Source organism: Nerophis lumbriciformis, linkage group LG26 (assembly GCF_033978685.3).
Source record: "Nerophis lumbriciformis linkage group LG26, RoL_Nlum_v2.1, whole genome shotgun sequence".
In the NCBI taxonomy this organism is placed as follows: domain Eukaryota; kingdom Metazoa; phylum Chordata; class Actinopteri; order Syngnathiformes; family Syngnathidae; genus Nerophis; species Nerophis lumbriciformis.
In genome coordinates, this window is record NC_084573.2 from 30,140,001 (window position 1) to 30,162,500 (window position 22,500).

Below are 22,500 nucleotides of genomic sequence, written 5' to 3' on the forward strand. Positions count from 1 at the left end.
TGTGTTGGCAAAATCCTGGGCGTAGAATATTTAAAAAAATATATAATTTTATTTCGACAGATCTGAAATTAAAAATAAATTAATTCATTTATTAAAAAAACAAATGAATGTTTGACTTATTTTTAACACTTTTATGAAAATAACCCTTCATGATCCCTTAGAATTTTAGTGGGAGTTATTTTTTTAACTGCAATTGCTCCAAAAAAATAATGAATCAAAATCAATGTTATTAATTATTGGTATATTGAATCCTACAATTATTTCACATCAAATATTTCACTTTTAAATATTTTTTGGGGAAATTATTGCATATGTTGTGTTTTTGCCATAAAACAGGATTTTCTTTAACCAAAAGGGCATAAAACATTTACGGAAAATGTTATAAATTTTGTGTCGACAGATCTGAAGTTGATTTAAAAATGTGTTAAAAGTGGAAAAAAAAATAAAAAATGATGACTTATTTTTAACACATTTATAAAAGGGACACTTTTAAATTCCTTATAATTTTAGTGTGAGGTTTCTTTTTTTTCTTTTTTTTTACTACAGTTGCTCAAAAAATAATAATGGATCAAAATCAATGGTATTAATTATTGACATATTGAATCCTACAATTATTTCACATCAAAATTGTCACTTTTGAATATTTTCTGGTGAAAATATTGCATATTTTGTGCTTTTGCCATAAAAACAGGGTTTTCTTTAACCAAAACAGCATAGAACATTACAAAAAATAAATAAATACACTTTTTAAAAATTTGCTCGATAAAAATAAAATTAAAAAAATGCGAGGGAAGTTCTGAGGGTGTGCGTAATTTGCGTTTGCAAAATCTTGGGCATAGAACATTAAAAAAAGAAGAAAAAAAAACCACAAATAAAAAAACTTTATCGACAGATCTGAAATTAAAAATAAATTAATTTATTTATTTGTAACACTTTTATGTAAAGGACCCTTTTACATCCCTTAGAATTTTAGTGGGGGTTTATTTTTTTAACTGCAATTGCTCAAAAAATAATAATGTATAAAAATCAATGGTATTAATTATTGACATATTGAATCCTACAATTATTTCACATCAAAAATGTCACTTTTAAATCTTTTTGGGTGAAAATATTGCATATTTTGTGCTTTTGCCATAAAAACAGGGTTTTCTTTAACCAAAACAGCATAGAACATTACAAAAAATAAATAAATACACTTTTTATAAATTTGCTCGATGAAAATAAAAATAAAAAGTGCGAGAAAAGTTCTGAGGGTGTGCGTGATTTGCGTTTGCAAAATCTTGGGCATAGAACATTAAAAAAAAAATACAAATACAAATAAAAAAACTTTATCGACAGATCTGAAATTAAAAATAAATGTATTTATTTATTTTTAACACTTTTATGTAAAGGACCCTTTTACATCCCTTAGAATTTTAGTGGGAGTTTATTTTTTTAACTGCAATTGCTCAAACAATAATAATGAATCAAAATCAATGTTATTAATTATTGACATTGAATCCTACAATTATTTCACATCAAAAATGTCACTTTTAAATCTTTTTTGGTGAAAATATTGCATATTTTGTGCTTTTGCCATAAAAACAGGGTTTTCTTTAACCAAAACAGAACATTACAAAAAATAAATAAATACACTTTTTATAAATTTGCTCGATAAAAATAAAAATAAAAAGTGCGAGAAAAGTTCTGAGGGTGTGCGTAATTTGCGTTTGCAAAATCTTGGTTGTAGAACATTTTAAAAAATCAAAAAAACCTTTATCAACAGATCTGAAATTAATAACGAATTATTTAATTTATTAAAAAATCTATTAATTTGACTTATTTTTAACACTATTTTGAAAAGGACTCTTTTAGATCCCTTAGAATTTTAGTGGGAGTTTATTTTTTTAACTGCAATTGCTCAAAAAATAATAATGATTTAAAATCAATACAAAGGGTTTTCTTTAACCAAAAAAGCAAATAACATTAAATAAAAATAAACTCTTTTAAAATTTGCCCGGTAAAAAATTAAAAAAAGTGCGAGAAAAGTTTTGACGGTGTGCATAATTTACGTCAGCAAAATCCTGGGCATAGAACATTTAAAAAAACAAAAACTTTATGTCGACAGATCTGAAATAAAAAATAAAGGAATTCATTTATTAAAAAATAAATTAATTTAGGACTTATTTTTAACACTTTTATGAAAAGAACCCTTTTGGATGCCTTAGAATTTTAGTGGATTTTTTTGTTGTTTTTTTTAACTGCAATTGCTCAAAACATAATAATGAATCAAAATCAATGTTATTAATTATTGGCATATTGAATCCTACAATTATTTCACATCAAATATTCCACTTTTAAATCTTTTTTGTGGAAAATATTGCATATTTTGTACTTTTTGCCATAAAAATCCATAAAAATAGGGCATAGGACATTTAAAAAAAATAAATAAATAAAAGATCTCTTGGTAAAAATGAAAAAAAAAAGTGCGTTAGCAAAAATCCTGGATGGACTGAGTATTAACATGTATTCGCAAGTGACCCAATTTCACAATAAAAGTGAACCATATTAACAAACTGTTTAGTAATTTGCTGGAAATGACCATGCTGGGCTTAGTAATTGAGAAATGCTGCAAAAGGTAAACAAACGTCATGTGACCGTCCCCAGAAGGTGGCGTTTTCTTGCACTTGGATGTCTGCAGCTGTCACTTTGAAGGATGCAAATTCATCTGTCACTTGTTCTCCCCTCCCCCATCTAGACTGTGTCAGGATAAACTGTAACACCAGTAAGTCAACATTCTTCTTCTGGCGCTTTCTTCCTTTGCCATAAATGTTTGATTCCGAGGCAGAGGGCTGAATTGTGTGCATGCGGGGGACTGATAAGAGGATTTGGCAGATAAGAGGGCGAGAAGTAATAGCCGCACATCAAAGTTATGCAAATCTCACTTAATGTTCTTGGTAGACTTTATAAGGCCCCGTTTGATGGATTCATTCAGGAAATAGTCTCCTATATGATGGCGCTAACTGGACTGAAACTCTCCTTAAAATCGTTTGATAGACAGTTGGTGTGATCAGACATGCTGGTGCTCATAATAAGGACTCATAATGTCGGTGTTACATATCTAATGTTTTGGTTTTAATGGTTAAGGCTGAGGTGTCCAATGTGCGGGCCGGGGGCCATTGGCGTCCCGCAGCTAATTTTTTTTATAAAATATTATAACTAAATAAAAGAGCAAACTGGTGAAATGTAATGAGGAAAAAAGAGAAACAAGTTTATTTTAAACTGACATTGCTCAAAAAGTAATAATGAATCAAAATCAATGTTATTAATTATTGACATTTTGAATCGTACAATTATTTCACATCTAATATTTCACTTTGAAATATTTTGGGGGAAAAACGTGTTTAAAAAAATGGGTTTAAAATTTTAAAAAAATTAACAAAAAGAGCATGAAACATTTTTAAAATACAATTTAACTTTATATTGACAGATCTGAAATTAAATTACAAATGTAAGTGTTAAAAGTAAATATATATATATATATATATATATATATTTATATATATATATATATATATATATATATATTATTTTTTTAAATAATTTTAACACTTTAGTGGAAGTTTTTTTTTAATTGCAATTGCTCAAAAAATAATAATGAATCAAAATCAATGTTATTACTTATTGACATAGTGAATCCTACAATTATTTCACATCAAATATTTCACTTTTAAATATTTTTTATGAAAAATGTTATTTATTTTTTTAACAAAAAGAGTATGAAACATTTTTTGAAAACAATTTAACTTTATATAGACAGATCTGAAGTTAAATAAAAAATGTATGCGTTAAAAATAAAAATAAATTTAAAAAAGTATTCTATGACTTATTTTTAACACTTTTATGAAAGGGACCCTTTTAGATCCCTGAGAATTTTAGTCTGAGTTATTTTTTTTAAATTTTTTATTGCAATTGCTCAAATAATAATGAATCAAAATCAATGTTATTAATTATTGACATATTGAATCCTACAATTATTTCACATTTAATATTTCACTTTTAAATATGTTTTTATGAACATTTGTATTTATTTATTTTTTTAACCAAAATATCATGAAACATTTTTAAACAACAATTTAACTTTATATAGACAACTCTGAAGTTAAATAAAACATGCATGTGTTAAAAGTTAAAAAAAAAGTTTAAAAAAAAGGAATGTATGACTTATTTTTAACACTTTTATGAAAGGGACCCTTTTAGATCCCTGAAAATGTTTGTGGGAGTTTTTTTTTAATTTTTTTTATTGCATTTGTTCAAACAATAATAAATCTAAATCAATGTTATTATTATTGACATATTGAATATTACAATTATTTCACATCAAATATTTTGTTTTAAAATATTTTGGGGGCAAATATTGCATATTTTGTGTTTTTACCATAAAAACAGTGTTTTCTTTAACCAAAGGGGCATAGAACATTTAAAAAATAACTTAATATCGACAGATCTGAAATTGATTTAAACATTTAAGAGTTGAAAGTAAATAAATAAATGAATCTATGACTTTTTTTTAACACTTTTATGAAATTTAGTGGGAGGTTGTTTTTTTTTTGAACTGCAATTTCTCAAAAAAAAAAAAAAAGAATCAAAATCAATATTGTTATTAATTATTGACATATTGAATCTTACAATTATTTCACATCTAATATTTCCCTTTTAAATCTTGTTTGGGGAAAATATTGCATATTTTGTGTTTTTGCCATAATAACAAGCTTTTCTTTAACCAACAGGGCATAGAACATAAAAAAATAAAAAATAAATAAAAATGTTATCGACATACAGTATCTGAAGTTTTGTTTAAAAACTTAGGCGTTGAAAGTAAAAAATACAATAAAATAAATGAATGTATGACTTATTTTTAACACTTTCATGAAAGGGACCCTTTTGGATCCCTTAGAATTTTAGTGGGAGTTTTTTTTTTTTTTTTTAACTGCAATTGCTCAAAAAATAACAATGAATCAAAATCAATGTTGTAATTAACTATTGACATATTGAATCACATAATTATTTCACATCAAATATTTTGCTTTTAAATCTTTTTGGGGGAAAATATTGCATATTTTGTGTTTTTGCCATAAAAACAGTGTTTTCCTTAGCCAAAAGGGTATAGAATATTTAAAAATAATTCCACTTTATATTGACAGATCTGAAGTCAATTTAAAAATGTAAGCGTTGAAAGAAGTGAAGTGGATTATATTTATATAGCGCTTTTCTCTAGTGACTCAAAGCGGTTTTACATAGTGAAACCCAATATCTAAGTTACATTTAAACCAGTGTGGGTGGCTCTGGGAGCAGGTGGGTAAAGTGTCTTGCCCAAGGACACAACGGCAGTGACTAGGATGGCGGAAGCGGGGATCGAACCTGGAACCCTCAAGTTGCTGGCACGGCCACTCTACCAACCGAGCTATACCGCCCAAGTATAAATAATAAATAAATAAATGAATGTATGACTTATTTTTACATTTTTATGAAAAGGACCCTTTTGGATCCCTTACCCCTTGATTCCCGAGCGCGGCCACCGCTGCTGCTCACTGCTCCCCTCACCTCCCAGGGGGTGGAACAAGGAGATGGGTCAAATGCAGGGGGTAATTTCACCCCACCTAGTGTGTGTGTGTGTGTGTGTGTGTGTGTGTGTGACTATCAGTGCTACTTTTACTTTAACTTACAATTTTAGTGGGAGGTTTTTTTTTTAAACTGCTATTGCTCAAAAATAATAATAATTCAAATAAATGTTGCAAATGTTGTGCTTTTTCCATTAAAAAAAAAAAAAATCATGGTTTTATTAACCAAAAAGGGCATAGAACATTACAAATATTTAAAAAATATATATCTTTATAATGACAGATCTGAAGTTGATCTAGAGATATAACTGTTGCAAAAAAAAATAATGTATGATTTATTTTCAACACTTTTAAGAGTGGGGTCCCTTTAACCCTTATAATTTTAGCGGGAGTTTTTTTTTTTTTTTTTTTAAACTGCATTTTCATAAAATAAATCAAAATCAATGTTATTAATTATTGAAATATTGAAGGCTTCGATCATGCCTTATTTTGAGTTTTTTAGTGTTGTCCTGTATTTAGTGCTTTAATTCCTGTCTTGTGCTTTTATTTTGGTGGCTTTTCCGGTTTTGTTGGCGTTTTCCCATGGCCGCTTCACTTCTGTCCCGGAGCACTTCCACGCACCTGTTTGCTATTGGAAATCAAGACTCTTTCAATCGTTTTCGTGTTTTGTTGTCGGGACTTTAGTTTGTGTGGTCGTCATTAATGGACGGAAGCGCCACGTTGTTTGTAAGTTTCGCTGTTCTAGAATTCCGTTTGTTTTGTGCTTGGCACTCGTCTTTGTTTTTTGAGCTACTTTAAATACTTTTAACCAGCACGCTGCCTCCTCGGCTATCTGCACTAAATCTAAAATATTCCACTTTGACATGTTTTAGGGGTAAAACATTGTAATTTTTTTGTGTTTGCCATAAAAACAAAAACAAAACAAAAAAGAGCATAAAAAAATTATACAAACTTAAAATCATTGTATAAAGCGGAAGTTGATCGAGAGATAAAATATAGAACATCCGGTGCTTTTACCAAAACAAAAACGGGGTTTTCTTTACCAAAAAGGTCATACACATTTAAAAAACATACATACAATTAAAACTTAATGGCAGATCTGAAGTTGTAGAGATAAAGTAATATGACTTTTTAAAAACTTAACTGGGGCCCTTTTTGATACCTTGGAATGTTTGTGGGATGTTTTATTTAGAACTGTCATTGCTCCAAAAATATTGAATCAAAATCACTTATGAATTATTCTTCACATCAAATATTCCACTTAAAAAATGGGGGGAAATATTGCATCTGTTGTATGTTTGCCCTTAAAAAAAACAAGTTTTCTATGACGAAAAAGGCATAAACCAAACAACCATAAGAAATAGTAAAATCTACAGTGTTAAAAAAAAAAAATGTATGACTTATTTGTAACTCTTTTTATGAGTGGAGCCCTTTTGGATCCCTTAAAAGTTTAGTGGGATTGTTTTAATTTAAAACTGCCATTGTTCCGAAAAGAATAATGGATTAAAATTAATGTTATGAGTTACTGACCTATTTGAATTTTTTTTGGGGGTGGAATATGGCGTGGTTTGTACTTTTGCCATAAAAAAAAGTGTTTTAACAAAAAGAGCATAAAACATGAACAACAACAAAAAATGACCGACAGATCTGATCAATAATATGAATTATTTTAAAACATTTTTATGAGTGTGGCTCTTTTATGCCCTTAGATTTTTAGTGGGATTTTTTAAATATATTTTTTAAACTGTCCATGCTTAAAAAAAAAAAAAAATTATCAAAAAATAAATGTTATGAATTTTTGCCCTATGTAAGACTCCAATTACCTCACATCAAATATTCCACTTTGAACATTTTTAGGGGGGAACTATTTCATGCTTTTGCCATAAAAATGTTTTTTATTTAGCTATATGGGCATTATATATATATATATATATATATATATATATATATATATATATATTAGGGATGTCCGATAATGGCTTTTTTGCCGATATTCCGATATTGTCCAACTCTTAATTACCGATACCGATATCAACCGATATATACAGTTGTGGAATTAACACATTATGCCTAATTTGGACAACCAGGTATGGTGAAGATAAGGTCCTTTTTAAAAAAATAAAAATTAATTTTTTTTTCTTAATATAAAATAAACTAAAACAATATAAAAACAGTTACATAGAAACTAGTAATTAACGAAAATGAGTCAAATTAACTGGTAAAGCTTAATACTATTAGTGGACCAGCAGCACGCACAATCATGTGTGCTTACGGACTGTATCCCTGCAGACTGTATTGATATATATTGATATATACTCAGTGGCCTAGTGGTTAGAGTGTCCGCCCTGAGATCGGTAGGTTGTGAGTTCAAACCCCGGCCGAGTCATACCAAAGACTATAAAAATGGGACCCATTACCTCCCTGCTTGGCACTCAGTATCAAGGGTTGGAATTGGGGGTTAAATCACCAAAATGATTCCCGGGCGCGGCCACCGCTGCTGCCCACTGCTCCCCTCACCTCCCAGTGGTGATCAAGGGTGATGGGTCAAATGCAGAGAATAATCTCGCCACACCTAGTGTGTGTGTGACAATCATTGGTACTTTAACTTTTAACTTTAACTTTATATATATTGTAGGAACCAGAAATATTAACAACAGAAAGAAACAACCCTTTGGTGTTTTTTATGTTGATTTAATAAAAAATAAAAAAATTAAAAAAACGATACCGATAACAAAAAAAAACGATACCGATAATTTCCGATATTACATTTTAAAGAATTTATCTGCCGATAATATCGGCTGGCCGATATTATCGGACATCTCTAATATATATATACATAATTAGTAATATTTAATGCTGTAATGGCCAAAGTGCAATTTCAGTAGGAATTTATGTTTTTTAAAAGGTGGCGAAAAGGTCACATTCTTAATTTATTAATTAATCTATTTTCCTTAAAAGAGGCATTGATGCTAAAGGCTTTCATCTACTGTAATTACTCAATCGGACAAATTAATATATTAGGTTTGTGTTTTTAAAATTATTCAACAAATACAGTATGTGTCAAATAAAGAAAAAAATAAGTTTTTACACTTTGTTTACTCTTATTTACCTGGTTTTAGGCTACAAAGTTGTCTGTTTATTAGTAGTACATAGACAGTCTCATGTTTAAAGTGCAATTTAAATAACATAATTTTTTTTTAAAGTGGTGAAAAGGTCAAATTCTTGTTTCAGCTATTTTCCCTAAAAGAGGCATTGTGACAACATAGGGTTTTATTTGATTACTTGATTAATCAGACAAAATAATAAATCAAGTTTGTGTTTTTGTTAATCAAATATAAAGTGTCAAGTAAAAAAAAAAAGTTGTGTATATATATATATATATATATATACACAACTTTTTTTTTTTACTTAGTATATATATATATACTATTTCGACAGATCGATAGATATAAGCGTTGAAAAAAAAAAATCTTATTTTTAACATGTTCATGTCTGAGACCCTTATGGGTCTCCAGGACCAAACTTGAGGGGAGCCTTAAAGTTTAAAAAAAAATAATAATAATATACATAGTAATGCAGTAAATGGCCCCTGCATGCTTTATTTTTTCAATGTTGGACAGCCCTGGGTTAGGAGTGTTAAACTAAAATAAAACATGCCTTTAATAAATTAAGCAAGTCTAGAAAGCTCACAGAACAGAGTTTCCAATATTGTCATGGTGCAATAGCTCCCTCTGGTGTTCAGTGTTTGTAACTACTTCTGCTTTCCCCATGATAATTTTCCGTTTAATCATTGATCTTTTGAGATTTGACTGAAACTAGGCCGAACATTTGGGGAATTAAAGCAAATAAAATTATTCTTAGCTTTGAGTCCTTTTATGAGTGACAGCAAATGTGCTGATAATACATTTTTACTTTTTAAGATGCCACTTTTTTTTTTTAAATATAAAAAATAAATGCTATTTTCGTACTCTGAAAGAGAGATGAGTGCTTGTGGTTTGTTTGTGCTGCCTTGTCTCACTGACTAACCAAACGTCCTCTTCAGGCAAGGGTCCTGAGGTTCTTTATGCCGGACAAAAGCTCAACGACAACAACTGGCACTCGGTGCGAGTGGTCCGCCGTGGTAAAAACCTCAAACTCCTTGTGGATGACGACATGGCGGAAGGTACGAGTTTCAACGCCTTCTTGAAACCTGCCGTTTCTCAACTCATGTCCCACAATAAACCAAGGACAAAGTCAGTTTTCTTTAATCCAACTTTTATGTCCTCCGTCTTAAACCGTAGGTCAAATGGCGGGCGACCACACCCGGTTGGAGTTCAACAACGTGGAGACGGGCATCTTGACCGAGAGACGCTTTGTGTCGTCTGCACCCTCCTCGTTTATCGGACACCTTCAGGTACCAAGTGCACGACTTTAGTAATCAGGCCTGATTTCAGCATCATACAGGTACTTGAAACCGGAAGATTTGGCCTTTATTTTGTTAATTATTATTAAGTTAATGGTATATTTTTTTCAAAATAATTTACAAAGCAGTGGGCCTGATGTCAGCATCATACAGATACTTGAAACCGGAAGATTTGGCCTTTATTTTGTTAATCATTGCTCTATGGCAATGGTATATTTATTTCAAAATAATTTAAAAAGCAGTGGGCCCGACTTCAGCGTCAAACAAGTACTTGAAACTGGAAGATTTGGCCTTTATTTTATTAATTATTGCTACGGTAATGGTATATTTATTTCAAAAATAATTTTCAAAGCAGTTGGCCCGATTTTCAGTATCATACTGGTACTTAAACTGGAAGATTTGGCCTTTATTTTGTTAAGCATTGCTACGGTAATGGTATATTTAATTCAAAATAATTTACAAAGCAGTAGGCCTGATTTCAGCCTCATACAGGTACTTGAAACCGGAAGATTTGGTCTTTATTTTGTTAATTATTATTATGGTAATGGTATATTTATTTCAATATAATTTACAAAGCAGTAGGCCCGATTTCAGCATCATACAGGTACTTGAAACCGGAAGATTTGGTCTTTATTTTGTTAATTATTATTATGGTAATGGTATATTTATTTCTAAATAATTTACAAAGCAGTGGGCTTGATGTCAGCATCATACAGGTACTTGAAACCGGAAGATTTGGCCTTTATTTTGTTAATTATTATTATGGTAATGGTGTATTTATTTCAAAACAATTTACAAAGCAGTGGGCCCGACTTCAGCATCATACAGATACTTGAAACTGGAAGATTTGGCCTTTATTTTGTTAATTATTGCTACGGTAATGGTATATTTATTTCAAAAGAATTTACAAAGCAGTGGGCCCGATTTTCAGTATCATACTGGTACTTCAAAACAAAAAAAAAAGGCTTTTATTTTGCTAATTTTTACTATGGTAATGGTATATTTATTTCAAAATAATTTACAAAGCAGCATTATACAGATACTTGAAACCGGAAGATTTGACCTTTATTATGTTAATTATTACTATGGTAATGGTATATTTAAAATAATTTACAAAGCAGCGGGCCTGATTTCAGCATCAAACAAGTACTTGAAAGCGGAAGATTTGGCCTTTATTTTGTTAATTATTACTATGGAAATGGTATATTAATTTCAAAATAATTTACAAAGCAGTGGGCCCGACTTCAGCATCATACAGATACTTGAAACTGGAAGATTTGGCCTTTATTTTGTTAATTATTGCTACGGTAATGGTATATTTATTTCAAAATAATTTACAAAGCAGTGGGCCCGATTTTCAGTATCATACTGGTACTTCAAAACAAAAAAAATGGCTTTTATTTTGCTAATTATTACTATGGTAATGGTATATTTATTTCAAATAATTTACAAAGCAGCATTATACAGATACTTGAAACCGGAAGATTCGACCTTTATTTTGTTAATTATTACTATGGTAATGGTATATTCAAAATAATTTACAAAGCAGCGGGCCTGATTTCAGCATCAAACAAGTACTTGAAAGCGTAAGATTTGGCCTTTATTTTGTTAATTATTACTATGGTAATGGTATATTTATTTCAAAATAATTTACAAAGCAGTGGGCCCGATTTTTAGTATCATACTGGTACTTCAAAACAAAAAAAATGGCTTTTATTTTGCTAATTATTACTATGGTAATGGTATATTTATTTCAAATAATTTACAAAGCAACTTGTCCAGGGTGTACCCCGCCTTCCGCCCGTTGTAGCTGAGATAGGCTCCAGCGCCCCCGCGACCCCAAAGGGAATAAGCGGTAGAAAATGGATGGATGGATGGAATTTACAAAGCAGCATTATACAGATACTTGAAACCGGAAGATTTGACCTTTATTTTGTTAATTATTACTATGGTAATGGTATATTCAAAATAATTTACAAAGCAGCGGGCCTGATTTCAGCATCAAACAAGTACTTGAAAGCGTAAAATTTGGCCTTTATTTTGTTAATTATTACTATGGTAATGGTATATTTATTTCAAAATAAATTACAAAGCAGTGGGCCCGATTTTCAGTATCATACTGGTACTTCAAAACAAAAAAAAAGGCTTTTATTTTTGCCAATTATTACTATGGTAATGGTATATTTATTTCAAATAATTTACAAAGCAGCATTATACAGATACTTGAAACCGGAAGATTTGACCTTTATTTTGTTAAATTATTACTATGGTAATGGTATATTCAAAATAATTTACAAAGCAGCGGGTCTGATTTCAGCATCAAACAAGTACTTGAAACCGGAAGATTTGGCCTTTATTTTGTTAATTATTACTATGGTAATGGTATACTTATTTCTAAATAATTTGCAAAGCAGTGGGCCCGATTTCAGCATCATACAGATACTTGAAACCAGAAGATTTGACCTTTATTTTGTTAAGTATTATGGTAATGGTATGTTTGTTTCAAAATAAATAATTTACAAAGCAGTGGGCCTGATTTCAGAATCATGCAAGTGCTTGAAACCGGAAGATTTGGCCTTTATTTAGTTAATTATTATTATTATGATAATGGTATATTTATTTCAAAATAATTTACAAAGCAGTGGGCCTGATTTCAGCATCATACAGGTACTTAAAATCCGGTAGATTTGGCCTTTATTTTGTTAATTATTACAATGGTAATGGAATATTTATTTAAAAATAATTTACTAAGCAGTGGGCCTTATGTCAGCATCATAAAAGTACTTGAAACCGTGAAGATTTGGCCTTTATTTTGTTAATCATTATTATGGTAATGGTATACTTATTTCAAAATAATTTACAAAGCAGTGGGCCCGATTTCAGCATCATACAGGCACTTGAAACCAGAAGATTTGACCTTTATTTTGTTAAGTATTATGGTAGTGGTATGTTTGTTTCAAAATAAATAATTTACAAAGCAGTGGGCCTGATTTCAGAATCATGCAAGTGCTTGAAACCGTAAGATTTGGCCTTTATTTAGTTAATTATTATTATTATGATAATGGTACATTTATTTCAAAATAATTTGCAAAGCAGTGGGCCTGATTTCAGCATCATGCAGGTGCTTGAAACCGAAAGATTTGGCCTTTATTTAGTTAACTATTATTATTATGATAATGGTATATTTATTTCAAAATAATTTACAAAGCAGTGGGCCTGATTTCAGCATCAAACAGGTACTTGAAACCGGAAGATTTGGCCTTTATTTTGTTAATTATTAGTATGGTAATGGTATATTTGTTTCAAAAGAAATAATTTACAAAGCAGTAGGCCCGATTTCAGCATCATACAGGTACTTGAAACCGGAAGATTTGGCCTTTATTTAGTTAGTTATTATTATGATAATGGTATATTTATTTCAAAATAATTTACAAAGCAGTGGGCCTGATGTCAGCATCATGCAGGTGCTTGAAACCGAAATATTTGGCCTTTATTTAGTTAATTATTATTATTATGAAAATGGTATATTTATTTCAAAATAATTTACAAAGCAGTGGGCCCGATTTCAGCATCATACTGGTACTTGAAACCGGAAGATTTGGCCTTTATTTTGTTAATTATTAGTATGGTAATGGTATATTTGTTTCAAAATAAATAATTTACAAAACAGTGGTCCCGATTTCAGCATCATACAGGTACTTGAAAACGGAAGATGTGGCATTTATTTTGTTAATTATTAAGGCAATGGTATATTTATTTCAAAATGTTTTACAAAGCAGTACTTGACATGTTAATTTCACATGTCCAAAAAGGAGTAAAAAGAAGCAGAGTTTATTTAGTCATGTTTTCTGTTTTTTGATATGCTGAAGTTTCTAGAAATATATTTTAATAATTCCCTTGTGGAAATTCAGGCATCCTTTGTAGCTCAGACAATAAATAATGATAAAAACCAGGCTGAAAATAAAGATAAAAGAACAAGATAAAAAAGACACTGGCTACATCTAAAACGATATGGTGACATGCAAACAGGTTTTTCTCAAGTGAATGAAAGGATTAACATGTTGGATTGTGTATTAAAAAAGAAAATCATAGTAAGTAAATAAAAACATAGATATAATAATTAAATTAATAATTAGGGCTGTCCCGATCCGATGTTGATACGATACCAGCAAAATAACATTAGACACAAGTCTAAAACAGGCGTGTCCAAACTGCAGCCATCTACATGTTTTGAAAATTAAATGAATTATTAATTAAGTATACTAGATTTAACTTTAAAGTTTTTTGTCAGTTATAACACAAACACTGAGATTATATATGTATATACAGTACATGTGTGTGTATATGTATTTATATTTGTGTTTGTATGTGTATGTATATTTGTGTGTATATATATATGAATATATTTGTGTGTATATAGAGTATATGTATATATGTTTGCATATATATATATATATATATATATATATATATATACAGTATATATATATATATATATACAGTATATATATATAATGTATTTTTTCATTTGTTTTTTTTTCAAAATGCTTAGCATATACTGATGTTTATTGCATTGGTTTTATCAATCAATCAATCAATCAATCAAAGTTTACTTGTATAGCCCTAAATCACGAGTGTCTCAAAGGGCTGCACAAGCCAAAACATTTAACATTTTTATTGCACAAAATGTGTCAAAGTAACCTAGATCTGGGGTAAAATCTGTCCAACATTGTTTACTTTTGCAATGCTGGACAGTTAACATACATTTTTAATGATTTTGTTTTGAATGTATTGTTTTATTATGGGGATGGTGTGGCGTAGTTGGGGGAGTGGCCATGCCAGCAACCTAAGGGTTCCTGGTTCAATCCCCAGCTTCTACCAACCTAGTCACGTCCGTTGTGTCCTTGAGCAAGACACTTCACCCTTGCTCCTGATGGGTCGTGGTTAGCGCCTTGCATGGCAGCTCCCGCCATCAGTGTGTGAATGTGTGTGTGTGTGTGAATGGGTGAATGTGGAAATAATGTCAAAAATTATAAGCCTTTTTTTAAATGATAATACATATCCAATAGTTATGATAAAAGCAGTTAATTTGTGCAAAGCTGGACAGCCAGTTTACATCCTTAAAAATTGTTTTAATTTGTTTTATTCTATTTTTTCTTTTAATTTGTTATTTATATGTTTATGGGTATTTTTTGTGATTAAATAAAATATAAACATTTAACAAATATAAATGCAATATATAAAATGCAACATGATACATATCTACAAAACAACAAATATAATATCAAATGATATTTAATACAAAAATATATATACAATTAACAAATATAAGTAAAATTATATCAAATGTAATATGATTAAAAATATACAATTAACAAATATATTAATTAAATGTATAAATACAATGTAGTATACAATACACACACTTAACAAATATTATATAAATCTAATATATTATAAAATGCAATATAATAAAAAAAATGTGTACAATTAACATACTGACTATACAAACCCTGTTTCCATATGAGTTGGGAAATTGTGTTAGATGTAAATATAAACGGAATACAATGATTTGCAAATCCTTTTCAAATCGGCGTGGCGCAGTGGAAGAGTGGCCGTGCGCAACCCGAGGGTCACTGGTTCAATCCCCACCTAGTACCAACCTCGTCATGTCCGTTGTGTCCTGAGCAAGACACTTCACCCTTGCTCCTGATGGGTGCTGGTTAGCGCCTTGCATGGCAGCTCCCTCCATCAGTGTGTGAATGTGTGTGTGAATGGGTAAATGTGGAAGTAGTGTCAAAGCGCTTTGAGTACCTTGAAGGTAGAAAAGCGCTATACAAGTACAACCCATTTATCATTTATTTATCATATTCAATTGAATGCACTACAAAGACAAGATATTTGATGTTCAAACTCATAAACTTTTTTTTTTTTTTTTTTTGCAAATAATAATTAACCTAGAATTTCATGGCTGCAACACGTGCCAAAGTAGTTGGGAAAGGGCATGTTCACCTCTGTGTTACATGGTCTTTCTTTTTGGGAACTGAGGAGACACATTTTTGAAGCTTCTCAGGTGGAATTCTTTCCCATTCTTGCTTGATGTACAGCTTAAGTTGTTCAACAGTCCGGGGGTCTCCGTTGTGGTATTTTAGGCTTCATAATACGCCACACATTTTCAATGGGAGACAGGTCTGGACTACAGGCAGGCCGGTCTAGTACCCGCACTCTTTTACTATGAAGCCACGTTGATGTAACACGTGGCTTGGCATTGTCTTGCTGAAATAAGCAGGGGTGTCCATGGTAACGTTGCTTGGATGGCAACATATGTTGCTCCAAAAGCTGTATGTACCTTTCAGCATTAATGGCGCCTTCACAGATGTGTAAGTTACCCATGTCTTGGGCACTAATACACCCCCATACCATCACAGATGCTGGCTTTTCAACTTTGCGCCTATAACAATCCGGATGGTTCTTTTCCTCTTTGGTCCGGAGGACACAACATCCACAGTTTCCAAAAACAATTTGAAATGTGGACTCGTCAGACCACAGAACACTTTTCCACTTTGTATCAGTCCATCTTAGATGAGCTCAGACCCAGCGAAGCCGACGGCGTTTCTGGGTGTTGTTGATATACAGTTTTCGCCTTGCATAGGAGAGTTTTAACTTGCACTTACAGATATAGCGACCAACTGTAGTTACTGACAGTGGGTTTCTGAAGTGTTCCTGAGCCCATGTGGTGATATCCTTTACACACTGATGTCGCTTGTTGATGCAGTACAGCCTGAGGGATCGAAGGTCACGGGCCTAGCTGCTTACGTGCAGTGATTTCTCCAGATTCTCCGAACCCTTTGATGATATTACGGACCGTAGATGGTGAAATCCCTCAATTCCTTGCAATAGCTGGTTGAGAAAGGTTTTTCTTAAACTGTTCAACAATTTGCTCACGCATTTGTTGACAAAGTGGTGACCCTCGCCCCATCCTTGTTTGTGAATGACTGAGCATTTCATGGAATCTACTTTTATACCCAATCATGGCACCCACCTGTTCCCAATTTGCCTGTTCACTTGTGGGATGTTCCAAATAAGTGTTTGATGAGCATTCCTCAACTTTATCAGTATTTATTGCCACCTTTCCCAACTTCTTTGTCACGTGTTGCTAGCATCAAATTGTAAAGTTAATGATTATTTGCAAAAAAAAAAATGTTTGTCAGTTTGAACATAAAATATGTTGTTTTTGTAGCATATTCAACTGAATATGGGTTGAAAATGATTTGCAAATTATTGCATTCCGTTTATATTTACATCTAACACAATTTCCCAACTCATATGGAAACGGGGTTTGTAGTTAATTTCAACAAGTGTTGTATTTGCTTTCTGACTCCAGAGCCTCAAGTTCAACGGCATGCAGTACATCGACATGTGCAAGAACGGGGACATCGACTTCTGCGAGCTCAACGCCCGTTTCGGCATGCGCTTCATCGTCGCCGACCCCGTGACCTTCAAGACCAAGGGCAGCTACCTGGGCTTGGCCACCCTGCAGGCGTACACCACCATGCACCTCTTCTTCCAGTTCAAGACCACCTCGCCCGACGGCTTCGTCCTCTTCAACAGCGGCGACGGCAGCGACTTCATCGCCGTGGAGCTGGTCAAAGGGTGAGTGGAGCCGTGTCCCCACTTGGTGGTTACGCTCCTTTCCTCCAGTCCTCCGTCGCGAATCCTGGCATGTTTATATTCCATTCCACGCAGGTTCATCCACTACGTGTTTGACCTGGGGAACGGGCCGAGTCTTCTGAAGGGGAACAGTGACAACCCGCTCAACGACAACCAGTGGCACAATGTGGTGATCACGCGAGACGCTGCCAACACTCACACCCTCAAAGTGGACTCCAAGTCTGTCACCCAGAATGTCAACGGGGCCAAGAACCTGGATTTAAAAGGTACTATTGTTTTTTTTAAGTGTGGTGAGAATAGGGATGCAGTGAGTCAGGATCCCATACTCAACGGCAGGGGTCTCACACTCAATTTACCTGGGGGCCACTGGATGCAGAAACTGGGTGAGGCTGGGCCGCGAGAAAAGATTTCTTAAAATAATCTAACATGCACTTTTAAATGAATTCACCTTCTTTGAATGGCTATCCCGCCCTAGCAACATACTTGCCAACCCTCAAGATTTTTCCGGGAGACTCCCGAATTTCAGTGCCCCTCCCGACAATCTCCCGGGGCAACCATTCCCCCGATTTTCACCCGGAGCATCCGCTTTTTCACCATACAAACAGCGTGCCGGCCCAGTCATATGTTGTATGAGGCTTCTGCAGACACACATACTGTAAGTGACTGCAAGACATACTTGATCAAAAGCCATACATGTCACACTGAGGGTGGCCGTATAAACAACTTTGTCACTGTTACAAATGTGCGCCACACTGTGAACCCATACCAAACAGGGATGACAAACACATTTCGGGAGAACATCCGCACCGTGACACAACATAAACACAACAAAACAAATACCCAGAATCCCATGCATCCCTAACTCTTCCGGGCTACATTATCCAATCCAATCCACTTTATTTATATAGCACATTTAAACAACAAAATGTTTCCAAAGTGCTGCACAACAATATTAAACACAATTAAAAACAATATAAAATAAATATTATTAAAAACTATTTTAAAGGGTAAAACCAATTAAAACAGTAAATAGAAATCAAAATTTTAAAAACACAGAAGACCACACAACTCACGTAGTGTTAAAAGCCAGAGAATACACCCCCGCTACCACCAAACCCCGACCCCCCCAACACTACCAAACCCCGACCCCCCCAACCCCGCCCACCTCAACCGACGCACGGAGGGGGGTGGGGGGGTTGATGTGTGGGGGCGCAGGGTTGGAGGGCGGGGTTTGGTGGTAGCAGGGGTGTATATTGCAGCCCGGAAGAGTTAGGGCTGCATGGGATTCTGGGTATTTGTTCTGTTGTGTTTATGTTGTGTTACAGTGCGGATGTTCTCCCGAAATGTGTTTGTCATTCTTGTTTGATGTGGGTTCACAGTGTGGCGCATATTTGTAAGAGTGCAACACATGCCAATACGTCCGGGTTAACTTATAAAGTGCAATTTTAATTTTCCTGCGAAACTTCCGGTTGAAAACGTCTAGCTATGATGACGTATGCGCGTGACGTCGATGGTTGAAACGGAAGTATTGGGACGCCATTGTATCCAATACAAAAAGCTCAGTTTTCATCGCAAAATTCCACAGTATTCTGGACATCTGTGTTGGTGAATCTTTTGCAATTTGTTTAATGAACAATGGAGACTGCAAAGAAGAAATCTGTAGATGTGATCGGTGTATTAGCGTCTGGCTACAGCAACACAACCAGGAGGACTTTGACTTGGATAGCAGACGCGCTATCTGACGCTAGCCGCCGACCGCATTGATGATCGGGTGAAGTCCTTCGTTGCTCCGTCGATCGCTGGAACGCAGGTGAGCTTCGGTGTTGATGAGCAGATGAGGGTTGGCGTAGGTGGAGAGCTAATGTTTTTATCATAGCTCTGTCGAGGTCCGTAGCTAAGTTAGATTCAATGGCGTCGTTAGCAACAGCATTGTTAAGCTTCGCCAGGCTGGAAAGCATTAACCGTGTAGTTACAGGTCCATGGTTTTATAGTATTGTTGATTTTCTGTCTATCCTTCCAGTTAGGGGTTTATTTCTTTTGTTTCTATCTGCAGTTAAGCACGATGCTATCACGTTAGCTCCGTAGCTAAAGTGCTTCACCGATGTATTGTCGTGGAGATAAAAGTCACTGTGAATGTCCATTTCGCGTTCTCGACTCTCATTTTATATAGTATCCGAGGTGGTTTAAAATACAAATCCGTGATCCACAATAGAAAAAGGAGAAAGTGTGGAATCCAATGAGCCCTTGTACCTAAGTTACGGTCAGAGCGAAAAAAGATACGTCCTGCACTGCACTCTATTCCTTCACTCTCACGTTCCTCATCCACGAATCTTTCATCCTCGCTCAAATTAATGGGGTAATCGTCGCTTTCTCGGTCCCAATCGCTCTCGCTGCTGGTGTAAACAATGGGGAAATGTGAGGAGACTTTCAACTTGTGACGTCACACTACTTCCGGTACAGGCAAGGCTTTTTTTATCAGCGACCAAAAGTTGCAAACTTTATCGTCGTCGTTCTATACTAAATCCTTTCAGCAAAAATATGGCAATATCACGAAATGATCAAGTATGACACATAGAATGGACCTGCTATCCCCGTTTAAATAAATCAATTTCATTTCAGTAGGCCTTTAAAATACTACCAATCCAGTATTATCATATTGAGTTTGATATGAACTCTAAATAATTGCCGACCCCTGATATATATATATATATATATATATATATATTTTTATTTTTTTTTATTTTTTATTTTTTTTTTTTTTCCAAATGCTTTGCATATACTGCATTCATCCATCCATCCATCTTCTTCCGCTTATCCGAGGTCGGGTCGCGGGGGCAGCAGCCTAAGCAGGGAAGCCCAGACTTCCCTCTCCCCAGCCACTTCGTCCAGCTCTTCCCGGGGGATCCCGAGGCGTTCCCAGGCCAGCCGGGAGACATAGTCTTCCCAACGTGTCCTGGGTCTTCCCCGTGGCCTCCTACCGGTCGGACGTGCCCTAAACACCTCCCTAGGGAGGCGTTCGGGTGGCATCCTGACCAGATGCCCGAACCACCTCATCTGGCTCCTCTCTATGTGGAGGAGCAGCGGCTTTACTCTGAGCTCCTCCCGGATGGCAGAGCTTCTCACCCTATCTCTAAGGGAGAGCTCCGCCACCCGGCGGAGGAAACTCATTTCGGCCGCTTGTACCCGTGATCTTGTCCTTTCGGTCATAACCCAAAGCTCATGACCATAGGTGAGGATGGGAACGTAGATCGACCGGTAAATTGAGAGCTTTGCCTTACGGCTCAGCTCCTTCTTCACCACAACGGATCGATACAGTATACTGCATTGGTTTTAACATTTTTATTACACATGTATCAAAGTAACCCAGATCTGGGATAAAATTAGTCCAACGCTGTTAACATAAATTTTTATTTTGTTTTTAATTTATTGTAGTTTATTTTTTTAATTAAAAATCCAACAGTTATAATGCAATCAACTAACTTGTGCAAATCTGGACAGGCAGTTTACTTTTTTTAAATGATAAATATTTATTTTTTCCTTTAATTTATTATTTATATATATTTTTTGTGATTAATTAATATATTTTTTATAACACGATGCAAGCAGTTAATTTGTGCAAAGCCGGACAGCCAGTTAACATCTAAATGTCCTCCAATCAGCACACAATTTATTCTATTTTAGTTAAGTCATTTTACAAAAGGTAAACATGCGAGGCATTAGGCTACTCGGAGCTAGCAGCTACACAACCGCTAAGCACACAATAGCGCACCAGCTAGGCATACATAATAAGTGTCCTTAATTGAAGAATATTACAGTGTAAAACATCCCATTTGTCAATAAAAACTAGTATCAAATAATTATTGTTGCATATTACTTACACATAGTCCCCAAAGCGTATTAGAAAGTATCTAGTAACAAACGAGTTTGAGTCAAGTAAGCTATCTTATTTCCAAAAGCATTTTTTCTTGCCATTAAAGGTTATTTTAAAACCAATTAACAATTCCAATTCTTCAACAAGGTGTCAAATATTATAGTTCAACTTTTCTCACCATAATCTATTTCTTTAAATTGCCCTAAAATTGCTTAGAAAAGCCTGATGTGACGCATTTGTCCCAATAGCTAGCATGCGAAAAATGCACCCAATTCTAATAAATGTTTATAAAAAATATTTTGCATTGCTTTTTTTTTTGTTCACTTCAAAGTACATTTGTGGTACTAAGCACAGTTATTTTGAAATAGGTACCGTATTTTTGGGAGTATAAGTCGCATAATAAAGAAGGAAAAAAACATATATAAGTCGCACTGGAGTATAAGTCGCATTTTTGGGGGAAATTTATTTGATAAAACCCAACACCAAGAATAGACATTTGAAAGGCAATTTAAAATAAATAAAGAATAGTGAACAACAGGCTGAATAAGTGTACGTTATATGAGGCATAAATAACAAACGGAGAACGTGCCTGGTATGTTAACGTAACATATTATGGTAAGAGTCATTCAAATAACTATAACATATAGAACATGCTATACGTTTACCAAACAATCTGTCACTCCTAATCGCTAAATCCCATGAAATCTTATACGTCTAGTCTCTTACGTGAATGAGATAAATAATATTTGATATTTTACGGTAATGTGTTAATAATTTCACACAAGTCGTTCCTGAGTATAAATCGCATCCCCGGCCAAACTATGAAAAAAAACTGCGACTTATAGTCAGAAAAATACGGTATATACGGTGTATATATATATATATATATACACCGTATTTTTCGGACTATAAGTCGCAGTTTTTTTCATAGTTTGGAAAAACTAGTCAGAAAAATA

The 22,500-nt window shown here is 33.6% G+C and overlaps 1 protein-coding gene across 10 annotated transcripts in view; it reads left to right on the plus strand.

Annotated features, from left to right (window-relative positions):
- Positions 1 to 22,500, plus strand: part of nrxn3b (neurexin 3b) — a 1,114,596-nt gene that overhangs the window by 607,519 nt on the left and 484,577 nt on the right. For all 10 annotated transcript variants that reach the window (XM_061987032.2, XM_061987031.2, XM_061987039.2 and 7 more), the window contains 5 exons: positions 2,738 to 2,764; positions 9,643 to 9,762; positions 9,881 to 9,993; positions 17,387 to 17,655; positions 17,749 to 17,939. In XM_061987032.2, coding sequence (XP_061843016.1) covers positions 2,738 to 2,764; positions 9,643 to 9,762; positions 9,881 to 9,993; positions 17,387 to 17,655; positions 17,749 to 17,939 — 720 coding nt within the window. The remainder of the gene's footprint in view (positions 1 to 2,737; positions 2,765 to 9,642; positions 9,763 to 9,880; positions 9,994 to 17,386; positions 17,656 to 17,748; positions 17,940 to 22,500) is intronic.